Below are 12,266 nucleotides of genomic sequence, written 5' to 3' on the forward strand. Positions count from 1 at the left end.
TGGGATGCTGGGAGATCTAACCGCGGTCTGTCCTAGGTTAGTGTGTGCAAGGCAAACGCCTACTGCTTGAGCCACCACTCCCACCCTAGAATTGAGGATTCTTGCCCTTCTCTATCCCCACTCTGGGAAGAGATAAACATGGGGCTAGAGATTGAAAGTGCTAGGAATAGGCAGCTCTCCATCTCTGCTTCTGGTCTGATGTCAGGACAGTTCTCTCTCTCTCTCTCTCTCTCTCTCTCTCTCTCTCTCTCTCTCTCTCTCTCTCTCTCTCTTTCTCTCTCTCTCTCTCAATATGACTTGGTCTGATGTCAGGACAGTTTTCTCTCTCAGCATGACTTGGTCTGATGTCAGGACAGTTCTCTCTCCTCTCCCCTCTCTCTCCCACTGTACTGTTTTTTCTTTTGTTTTGTTTGTTTGTTTTTGGCCCACACCTGGCAGGGTTTACTCAGGGGTTACTCCTAGCTCTGTACTCAGAAATCGCTCCTGGCAGGCTCAGGGGACCATATGGGATGCCAAGTTTGAACTGGGGTCCTTCCTGTGTTAGCCGCATGCAAGGCAAATGCCCTACCGTTGTGCTATCACTCCATCCCCTAGAACATCCTCTTAAACCGTGAATGGGCATATGGCTAAGTACCATCCTTGTTGCTCCATCGGATCCCCCATCCCCATCAGGAGTGATCTCTGAGCACAGCCAGGAGTAAGCCCTAAGCACCATCAGGTGTGGGCCACCCTGTCCTTACCCCAGAAAGCTGAGATTAGGGTTTACTCAGTATAGGGATGTCCCAGGTTTTCTCCAAGTACATAACCTCTTTGTGAAGATTTTCCAATGGGTTTGAATCAAACCATTGGATTTGATACCCTTAAATCCTTCCTTTCACATAGAAGGGAGTCTTAGCTGTGGAATATTTGGAACCTGTCTCGTTCAGTGTAGTTGGGATTTTTAGTTCTGGAGCCAGAAAGAGTACTGGAGGTAGGGCATTTACCTACATGGTACTCAGTGTGCCCCTCCCTGAAATTCAGTTCTTTAAAGCCACTGGCTTCTCCTAAGGGAGGAGTATGCTCTGTGGGGGTGGGGGTGGGGGCTTGGAGGAAGCCTGTCTTATACCTGGCAGGGCTGGAGGCTGTTCCCATGAGGTGCCAGAGATGAAGCCAGATTGAATCAGGGTGGGGCACATGCAAGGCTTGCTTAACTCCTGTTCTCTCTCTCTGGCCCCTTGGAGTCTGTTCTTTTCACCAGTGTCTTTCCATCTGGCTGAGGGAAGAAGACTGGTCAGCCAGGTCCATCCCTCTGGCTTCAGCTACCCACTAAGGGCTCCCCACCTCCACCTTACTCCTGTGCTGCTGCTGCTGCTGCTGCTTTCAGGGCGTTTTAGTACTGGAGAAATGAATATTGGAGTTCCAGGAGGTGGTAAATATTTACTTAGCTCTCTGTGGTGCTGTTGTGGACATGACTGCTGCCAATAATCATTGGCAACATTATATACCAGTCTCAATGGAGGAAAGTGAGGTTCAGATACTTGATTTCAGGGATCCTACTTCCCGTGGCCCTCTCTGAGGGGCTGCGATTTACCTGAATGCTTTGTAATTAGCACCATTTGTAATTAGAGTCTGCCCCTCTTTGAAAATGTGGTTTCTGTTGTTCAGGAAGAGCAGTGTGTTTCTTTTAAATTAATTTTTTTGGGGGCCACACCCTGCAGTGCTTAGGGCTTACCCCTGACTGCACTCAGTAATCACTCTTGGGGAATTGGGGTGGGGGTGCTATGGAGCACCAGGGATTGAATCTAGATTGGCCACATGCAAAGCAAGTGCCTTACCCGCTGAACTATTTAAATTTTCTGCATTGTAAACTATCTAATTCTTCCATTCAGTCACCTCTTTGATACTGCTCTCAGGCACACCCTTGTAACTCTGCTCATTGTTTGTTTGGGGGCCATACTCAGTGTGTTCTGGGCTTCTGGCACTGATGTCAGGGGTTACTACAGGAGAGATCTATGATTATATGGCATACTGGGGACTGAAACCAAATTAGCTGTGTGCAAGGGATATGCCATACTTGCTATACTATTGCTTTGCCTAAAAGGCTGGGTTTATTTTTGTTGTTTTTGTGCCACTCCTGGCTTTGTGCTCAGAAATCGCCCCTGGCAGGCTCAGGGTACCATATGGGATGCAGGGATTTGAACCAGTGTTTGTCCTGTGTTGGCCACTTGCAAGGCAAATGCTCTGCCGCCGTGCTATCGCTCAGGCCCCTGTAAAAGGCCATTTTTAAAAACCTCTGCTGCATACCTGTAACCTGAGAGACTATTTTGTTGTTGTTGTTGTTTTGGTTCACACAGCATCAGGGATCAAAGTTCCCTCCCACATACTAAGTATACACTGCAGCCTCTGCTCCATCTATCTCCCTTTGCTCTGCTCCCACTTTATTGAGCAGTGACTCATAGAATTGACTCTGGTCTCTGAGGTGCTTCTTGGAAGGGGAGCCTGATGCCTGAGATGTTTGAGTGTGGAAGGTGCTAAGGTTCTTTCCACACCTGGCCTGCAGTTCTGCAAGGAGGTAGCAGGGTCTGGGGTCTGTACCAGAATTGATGTCCAGTCTTGGATGACTTTTTCTTTTTTTTTTGTTTTTTTGTTTTTTTGTTTTTTTTTTTTGGCCACACCGGTTTGATGCTCAGGGGTGACTCCTGGCTAAGTGCTCAGAAATCGCCCCTGGCTTGGGGGGACCATATGGGACGCCGGAAGATCGAACTGCAATTGCGGTCCCCGGTCCTTCCTTGGCTAGTGCTTGCAAAGCAGACACCTTATCTCTAGTGCCACCTCTCCCGCCCCATTAGATGACTTTTTCTTTCTTTTCTTTTTTTTTTTTGGCCATACCCAGCGGTGCTCAGGGGTTACTCCTGGCTGTCTGCTCAGAAATAGCTCCTGGCAGGCACGGGGGACCATATGGGACACCGGGATTCGAACCAACCACCTTTGGTCCTGGATCGGCTGCTTGCAAGGCAAACACCGCTGTGCTATCCATCCGGGCCCAAATAGCAATCAGAAAGAGCAAGTTCTGTTGCCGGAGAGATAGCATGGAGGTATGCCTTGCATGTAGAAGGAAGGTGGTTTGAATCCCAGCATTCCATATGGTCCCCGAAGCAGCCAGGAGTGATTTCTGAGCATAGAACCAGGAGTAACCCTGAATGCTGCTGGGTGTATTCCAAAAACCAAAAAAAGAAAGAGCAAGTCCAGCCTACATCTGTCCCTTGTCCTGCAGGAGCTTGTCAGGGAGAGGAGGAGTGGTACAGGGATGCTCAGACCCATGTGTTTGACTTTAGCTTGGTCACATGTCTATGGGTGCTGCCCATTCAGGCTAAGCCATTCTCACTTGATATTAGCTGAGGTTGTAAGGTCTATAGACCTTACTGGAGCTTACACTTGGTTCTACACTCAGGGTTTATGCCTGGTGGCCTCGGGGAAAGCCTTTGGGGTTTCAGGGATCAAACCTGAGATGGCCACATGTAATCTCTGCTGCCCTGAGTTTATCTAGGTTTTTGTTTTTGTTTGTTTTTGGGCCACACCCAGCGATGCTCAGGGGTGACTCCTGGCTGTCTGCTCAGAAATAGCTTCTGGCAGGCACGGGGGACCATATGGGACACCGGGATTCGAACCAACCACTTTTGGTCCTGAATCAGCTGCTTGCAAGGCAAACGCTGCTGTGCTATCTCTCCAGCCCGAGCTTATCTAGTTTTATTTCTGTTTAGCTACTGCTCAGTTTAGAGGCTGTACTTGATAGTGTCCAGGAGTAATCCTGGCTCAGTGCTCCGGATCCCTGAAGTACTGAGGATGGGACCCAGGCTTCCTGCACTCAGAGACTGTGTTCTAACCCATGAAGTCTCTTCAGGGTTAAAGTTCTTTGACTTGGGCCAGAGATAGTATAGCAGGTGGGTCACTTGCCTTGTCCATGGTCAAACCAGGTTTGATCCTTGTCACCATATATGTACCCTGAGCACTGCCAGGTATGGCCCTAACTTCCTCTAAAGAAAGTTTGTGTATGGGACCGCCTGGCCTTGATTCTTTGTAACTCTTTACCCTAGTAGTATTTCTCAACATTTTCAACATTGACTGTTTCCTTCCTGTGGGTCCTTTCCACCTCCTAGTCTCATGCTGTGGGCCCCTACTGATGTGATTTTCACCTGTGCTCTCCTAGGGATCTGTATCATAGGATGCAAGTAGTTTGTGACCACAGGGTGATCACAGGAGGATACTGCTGTCTTTTCCCTTCATCTTCTCTTTGTCCCCATCTGTAAATTGCTGCCTGTGCTTCCGCAGAACTGGTTTGCAGTGGAGTAGTTTTGTGATGATCCCTAGGATCAGGTACAAGCGAGTTCCCTGTCTTTGCTTCCCTTTTCCAGAATCATCATTGGGAGGTGAGGAACAATCCTAAGACAATCTTTGGTTTTTGGACCATCTCTAGCAGTGCTCATGGGCTTCTCCTAGCTTAGGGGATCCTGCAGTGCCAGAATCAAATCTGGGCTTCCTGCAGCCAAGCATGTGCACTAGCTCCTGGGCCCATGTATTTTTGGGGTTTTATTTTGGGGTTTTGGACCACACTTGGAGGTGCTAAGAGCTCTATGCTTAGAGATCACTCCTGCTGGCAGTGCTCAAGGGAACCATATGAGGTGCTGGTAATGGAAACTGATTCTGCCATGTGCAAGACAAGCATACTATCAGTGTACTATTGCTCTAGTCCCCTGGTCCAAATAGTTAAAAGATTCAAGAGCAGTTAGAGCAATTCATGACCCTTCAATACTGAGTATCAGTTCTTGGGAACAGTCCTCAGCAGTGACTAAGCTGCGAATGGGAGCAATGACTGTGCTGTATGTGAGTTGGCCTCTGAAACCAGAGTGACTTTGGCTGAGGGTGGATCTGTCTCCACTTTCTGTATTCAGATTTTGCCTAGTTCTAATATTGTCCTCAATAGCATCCAATATCCCACCTTGCTCCAAGATGTACTGTCTCTTTACTTCTTTCATTTGGAACATGTTCCTTGTCTATCTCTTGTGCCCACAGAACTTTTGACAAGTTGGTTACTTTACAGATTATCTCTCAGTTTAGGATTGTCTGGAATTTCTTTGTGATTAGACTAATATAATTTGTTTTTTGGCAAGAAAGCCATTGAAGTGGGCCACCTTTTTGGTGCATTGTATCAGAGACACATTAGTGTCTCATGTTCCTCTGATGATTGGATATTTACTTGGATTGTTTGGTCAGAGAAATCTATGCCATGGCTTCCTGCAGTTAATGATTGTCCTTGTGTAACTAGCATTGTAAATCTCTGTGAATCTCCTCCTCTGATGTTTCACCTAAGGTTTTAGCATCCATTGACGGTATTTACCTAAATCAGTGATTGCTCCACATTCCTTTTGCATTCCTTTGTAAGCCAGAGTAGTTTTGTTGTTTTTTTCTTTTTTTTGGGCAACATCGATGCTCTTCAGGATTTACTGCTGGCTCTCTGCTCAGGAATCTCTCCTTGTGGGCTAGAGGAACCAGATGGGATGCTAGGGATTGAACCTAGGTTGACCGAATGCAAGGCAAACACCTACCCACTTACTATTTCTCTAATCCCAAGGACTGCAGACTTAAGTCTCTTTTAATGCCTGGGTCCTCCCCTCCCAGCTCTTTCCCTTCGTAGTTAAAAAATCAGGTTACCCACTATGTTATCCATGTTCTAAATTTTAATTTTGAGGGGTAAAGGGGTCCTGTTGGGTCAGCAGGGTTTAAACACAGGATGGATTTTGCCAGGTGTATCACACTCATGTAAACTGTAGGTTGAGAGAGGACGAGGTTCACTCTTCCAGAAATAAACGTTTTGGGGTTCAGAAGTACTTGATAGTGTAGTGGTGTGACGCAATGACTCTGTTCTTTCCACAGCGGTTGGAGAGGTGTATGAGCATTGTGACATCGATGACTGTGGGTGTCTCCGAGAGAGAGGCTAACGATGCCCTGAACGCTTATGTGAGTATCACCTTTCCCCCGTGGTCCTTTTTTTTTTTAATTATTTTTGTGTGGGGGTCATAGCTGGCAATGCTCAGGTTACTCCTCGCTCTGCACTCAGGAATCACACCTGGTGGTAGTGCTTAGGTGACCATATGGGATACTAGAGACTGAACCCTAGTTGGTTGCTTGCAAAGCAAGTGCCTTACTCACTGTACTTTCTATCTGGCCTCCATTCTGCTTTTTTGAAAAATCTCAGATTTGTTAAAAACTAGAAAGATTTTGGGGCCGGAGAAATAGCATAGATGTAGGGGATTTTCTTTGTATGCAGCCAACCCAGGAGGGACCTGGTTCAATTCCTGGCACCCATATGGTCCCCCAGTCTGCCAGGGGTGGTTTCTGAGTGCAGAGCCAGAAGTAACCCCTGAGCACCACTGGGTGTAGCCCAACAATCAATCAGTCTATAAATAAATAAAGTTTAAAAAAAAAAGGTAGAAAGATTTAAGTGACCCAAGTATTAGGGGACTGAGCTTCATGCTTTTTAATCCTAAATCAGGCTTCTTAGCTTCTTCGCATTTTCTCTGTGGGAGTTCATCTTTTGGCTTGTCTTTATTTGATTTATTTATTTTTGTTTGTTTTGGGGCCATACCTGGCAGTGCTCAGGGGTTACTCCAGGCTTTATGCTCAGAAATCACTCCTGGCAGGCTCTGGGAACCTTAAGGGATGCCAGGGATTGAATCCAGGGTTGGCCACGTGCAAGGCAAATGCCCTACCGCTGTGCTATTGCTCCAGCCCCTTGGCTTGTCTTTAAAAACAATTTAAGAAGTAACTAACTCGGGACTGGCTAGATAGTCCAGAGATTAAGGCACTTATCTTGCATGCTGTTGAACTCTGTTAAGTCTCCAGCACTACATGGTCTCTCCCCTGAGCATGTTGCAGGCAGGGTACAGCCTTGGGAAACACCCCCTACTCCCAATACCAAAGGGCTGAACAGCATAGCATCTGTAGGCCCAGTTATTGAGCCACTGACTCAGCTGATTGAAACTCAGCTAAAGGGAAGCCGGAGAGATAGCATGGAGGTAAGGCATTTGCCATGCATGCAGAAGGATGGTGGTTCCAATCCCGGCATCCTATATGGTCCCCTGAGCCTGCCAGGAGCTATTTCTGAGCGTAGAGCCAGGAGTAACCCCTGAGTGCTGCCAGGTGTGACCCAAAAGAAAAAAGAAAAAAAAAGTCTCAGCTAAAGGGATCCTCAGACCCTCTCCACATTGCTTAGGTGTCAAAACAAAACAAAAACAAAAATTAAAGAGATACACAGGGGTTAAGGTGCATGTGACCAGTTTCAGTATGATACCTGGCACTGTTTAGAGTGGTCCCTAAGCACAGACTTAGGAGAACCCGAGTACTGCTAGGTATGACCTGAATATCACTGCTGCCTCCCCCCCAAAAGAGAGAATATCACAGGTTCCCACCCCCACCTCCCACCCCACCCCCACCCCACTCACCCCTGTTTGGGCCACACCCAGTGGCACTCAGATTACTTTTGTCTCTTTGCTCAGAAATTGCTCCTGACATAGTTCAGGGGGACCATATGGATGCCAGGAATTGAAACCTGGGTCCTAGGTCCTAGGCCTTATTCTATTACTCCAGCTCCAGAATATCAGTTTTATTTATTTTTTTCTTTTTTTGGGGGGTGGGGGTTTTTACACCCGGCAGCACTCAGGGGTTACTCCTGGCTCTCTGCTCAGAAATCACTCCTGGCAGGCTTGGGGGACCTATGGGATGTCGGGATTCGAACTAACATTCTTCTGCATGCAAGGCAAATGCCCTACCTCCATGCTATCGCTTTGGCCCCTATATTTTTTTTCTTTGCAGACTATTTCACACAAAGTTTCTAGTTTTAGACCCACACCCAATGTTGCTCAGGGGACCAGTGCTGTGCCAAGCATTGAATCCAGAGCCCCAGCGAGCAGAGCTCTTCCTCCAGTCCTCTGAGCCATCATTTGGCCCACGCTGAGAGGATTTCAATTATTTATTGGTATGTGTACTACACCCTACACCCAGGTTTAGCCAGTGGCTAACCAGCTCCCTGCTCCTTGCTCCTAGCATGCCGGGGTGAGCCTGGGTCTCCAGCATGGGAAGTACACAGAGAGCCTGAGCCACCTTCTGACTCACACTGGAAGGATTTTATTAATTTTGTGATCTCCCAAAGGATTCTTTTTTTTTGAGTCATACCCGGTGAAGCTCAGGGGTTACTCCCGGCTATGCGCTCAGAAATAGTTCCTGGCTTGGGGACCATATGGGACGCTGGGGGATCAAACCGAGGTTTGTCCTAGACTAGCGCGGGCAAGACAAATGCCTTACCGCTTGTGCCACTGCTCTGTCCCCTCTCAAACGATTATTGAGAGATCCTGTAGAGGTGCTGGAGATCCCTCCATTCTTGGTGTTTGGGACCACATGGTGCTGGCTCTCAAACTAGGCCTACCACACTCAGGGCAAATAAATACCTTAACCTCTATATTTTGTTTCTGGCTTCAGGGATTTTATTTACTTTTTAGTTTTAGTTTTTGTTTTTGGGCCACACCCGTTTGACGCTCAGGGGTTACTCCTGGCTACGCGCTCAGAAATCGCTCCTGGCTTGGGGGGACCATATGGGACGCAGGGGGATCGAACTGCAGTCCGTCCTACGCTAGCACTTGCAAGGCAGACACCTTACCTCTAGCGCCACCTCTCCGGCCCTGATTTTATTTACTTCTATTTTTATTTTGGGGGGGGCACACCCAGCGGCGTTCAGGGATTACTCTTGGCTCTGCTCCTGGCAATATGTGGGATGCTGGGAATCAAATCCAGACCTGTCTTTGTACAAGGCAAACACCCTACCACTGTGCTATCACTCTGGCTCCAAGCTCCAGGGATTTTAAAGAGAACATGGAAAGGTGTTAAATTTATCCATGCACACAGTGGCTATTCAGGCAGCCACTTACTGTATATACTCAAGTATAAGCCAAACCCCCCCCCCCAATTTTACCTAAAAACTGGGAAAACTTAGTGACTTGAGTATAAGCCCAGGTGAAAATACAGCAGCCACTGGTAAATTTCAAAAATAAAAATACATACCCAAAACAATTAGAATAATTGAGGAATCAAAAGATTAAGTGTTTTTCAATATTTATTGTTAAAGAAAAACTAAACTAGCAACAATAACTTTAAAACTTTAAGTAAATAAAGTGCTGAAAACTGTAGCGTAATCAAGCTAAATGACAAAGGTTAAAATCCTTAAAAACTGGATTCTTCCTCCTCATCTGTATGTCCAAACAGCTTCAGCTGTATCTGATGTGAGGGTATCAGCATCATCACTGAATTCACATCATCCTTGCTGTCAGTCTCATACAAAGCGCAGAATATTGTGTGTTAAGTACTTCAGTGGCATCCAGTACAATTCAGTTCAACTGCCTACCTCTTCAGCTCAGCTGTGACTTGTGGCCTGAGTTGAAGCACGTCCCCTTCAGCAGACAGCAGAAGAGGACTGGAGACTACGTGCATTTGATTCGGTGCTTATATATGACCCGAGTATAAGCCAAGTTCAGGTTTTTTGGCACAAATTATATACTTGAGTATATACGGTATTTATAGTTGAATATATTCCTGTTGTGTCTCCACCTTTCAGATGAGGGGCTGTGTGGCCCACTTAGGTCTCGACTTGGCAGGTGGACTGGTCACTTCACTCTGCCGCAGATGATGAGGGTTGAGGAAGGTGGTGGGAGTTTTCCTTTTCTCCTTTTGAAACACTGTTTTCTGCCCTTGTTTGTGTCCAGCATTAGAGAAAGTGAAAGGCTTCATCTTTTCCCTCCATCTCTCCTGAACCAGATGCCTAGTGCTTTTAGATCAAGGACACCATCAGGGGCTGGGGTGATAGCACAGCAGTAGGGTGTTTGCTTTGCACACTGCTGACCCGGATGGACCCAGTTTCAAGCCCCAGCATCTTATATGGTCCCGAGCCTGCCAGGAGTGACTTCTGAGCTCAGGGCCAAGTGTAACCCCTGAGCACCACTGGGTGTGCCCTCCCCCACAATAAAAGGACAAAAGGATGTCAAGTTTTACAGGACTCTCCTCTACAGGGGCCCCAGTAACTTATTTATGCACTTCCCCTCCTTGTGTTTAGGTGTGCAAAGGTCCACCTCAGCACGAAGAAGTTTGCCTGGGTCTCTTCACCCTGGTCCTCACTGAACCTGCTCAGGCTCAGAAGGTAAGTCAGCCCCTTCTCAGATTTCTCAGATATGGTCTACAGCACTGGGTTTTGGGGTCTCTGGGTAGCACCCAATTTTTTGGTCTTTTGGACCATACCGAATGTGCTCAGGGGCTGCATCTTGACTCTGCGCTCAGAAATCATTCCTGGTGGGCTCAGGAGACCATATGGGATGTCAGGGATCAAACTTGGGTCGGCTGTGTGCAAGGCCAGAGCTCTACTCACTCTGGCCCCAAATACCTGATCTTTTGGTATCTGATTCATCTTGTTTTCTAACTAAAAAAGAAATATCCGCTCCCTTCTAGCTACTAGTAAGTTGGTGATGCTCTTTCTCTGTCAGAATTATGCAGCTTGAAGTCATGTAAGGAAAAGAAGTTATGAGAGTACAGGAATACTACATTTTAGATTTATAGGTCATCTATATAATCTATATAAATTATAGATTATAGGTGAACAGTTGGGATTTAGCCAACTATGAGAGAGAGAGAGAGAGAGAGAGAGAGAGAGAGAGAGAGACAGAGAGAGAGAGAGAGAGAGACAGAGACAGAGACAGAGACAGAGAGAGAGAGAACACAAAGGCTCAATACAACTGCCAGGGGGGCCTGAATTAGATAACTGAAATTAGGTTATTGATGCAGGAAGGAAAGCACCACCATGAGAAAAACAGGTTCACCCACTGAGTCAGGTGTCCTGGGGAAACTGGGGTTCACAGGCAGGAAAGTCTCCTTTGGAGAGAGAGAAAGAGAAGAGAAAGGAAGAAGGGAGAATGATTGCTCTAGAGGCAGGAAGGGGGGAGGGTGGGAGGGAAATGGGGACACTGGTGGTGGAGAATGTACACTGGTGAAATGATGGATGTTGGACATTGGATGACTAAAACTCAATCACGGGGGCAATGTCGTGGAGAGATAGCATAGAGGTAAGGCGTTTGCCTTGCATGCAGAAGGTCGGTGGTTCGAATCCTGGCATCCATATGGTCCCCTGAGCCTGCCAGGAGTGATTTCTGAGCATAGAGCCAGGAGTAACCCCTGAGCGTTGCCAGGTGTGACTGCCCTAAAAAACAAACAAACAAACAAACCTCAATCATGGACAACTTTGCGATTGTGTATCTCATGGTGATCCTATTAAAGATTTATTTTTTTGGTTTTTCGGGCCACACCCATTTGATGCTCGGGGGTTACTCCTGGCTAAGCACTCAGAAATTGCCCCTGACTTGGGGAGACCATATGGGACACCAAGGGATCGAACCGCGGTCCTTCCTTGGTTAGCGCTTGCAAGGCAGACACCTTACCTCTAGTGCCACCTCACGGGCCCTGATTTTATTTATTTATTTATTTATTTATTTATTTATTTATTTGGCTTTTGGGCCACACCCGGCGGTGCTCAGAGGTTGCTCCTGGCTGTCTGCTCAGAAATAGCTCCTGGCAGGCACGGGGGACCATATGGGACACCGGGATTCGAACCAACCACGTTTGGTCCTGGATCGGCTGCTTGCAAGGCAAACGCCGCTGAGCTATCTCTCCGGGCCCGATTTTATTTATTTTTTAAAGAAATTTCTCAAAGTATTAAAAATTGATTGACCATAAAAAAAGTATCCTTTATTTGAGAGGGTTTCAGCAGGTCTTTTCTTCAAACTGAGGAAGAGTACAGGAGGCTCTCTTTGGGTTTTGTTTACCCCCACTTCATAAAGTGGTAGTTTTTGCTGTTGCAGACTTCTCCATCCCACCAATTCTGTGTCCTTTGAGCCTTGACAGATGTCCTACAAGTACTTGTCTGCTTTCTAGCACTAACTCCCCATCTGACACGGGCAGAAAAGGACTGGTAGTGGGGAAGATTCACTTCTCATTGGCCTTTCCCTGCACAGAGGGAGTGTGGAGGTGAACAGGCATGCTCTGTATCTCGAGCCTTCATAGGACCTGTTGACTCTTTTTTGGGTCATACCTGCTGGTGTTCAGGGCTTACATCTGACTCTGCACTCAGGGATCACTCCTAATGGAGCGTAGGGGATCTTATAGGGTACCACGAATCGAGCCCAGGTTTGTGTGTACAA

The 12,266-nt window shown here is 47.1% G+C and overlaps 1 protein-coding gene across 1 annotated transcript in view; it reads left to right on the forward strand.

Annotated features, from left to right (window-relative positions):
- The window catches only part of INTS3 (integrator complex subunit 3), a 40,592-nt gene that overhangs the window by 3,576 nt on the left and 24,750 nt on the right, over window positions 1-12,266 (forward strand). The window contains exons 2-3 of the mRNA XM_049782206.1: window positions 5,911-5,994; window positions 10,136-10,219. Of these exons, the coding sequence (XP_049638163.1) occupies window positions 5,911-5,994; window positions 10,136-10,219 (168 nt within the window). The remainder of the gene's footprint in view (window positions 1-5,910; window positions 5,995-10,135; window positions 10,220-12,266) is intronic.

This window comes from Suncus etruscus, chromosome 10 (genome assembly GCF_024139225.1).
Source record: "Suncus etruscus isolate mSunEtr1 chromosome 10, mSunEtr1.pri.cur, whole genome shotgun sequence".
In the NCBI taxonomy this organism is placed as follows: domain Eukaryota; kingdom Metazoa; phylum Chordata; class Mammalia; order Eulipotyphla; family Soricidae; genus Suncus; species Suncus etruscus.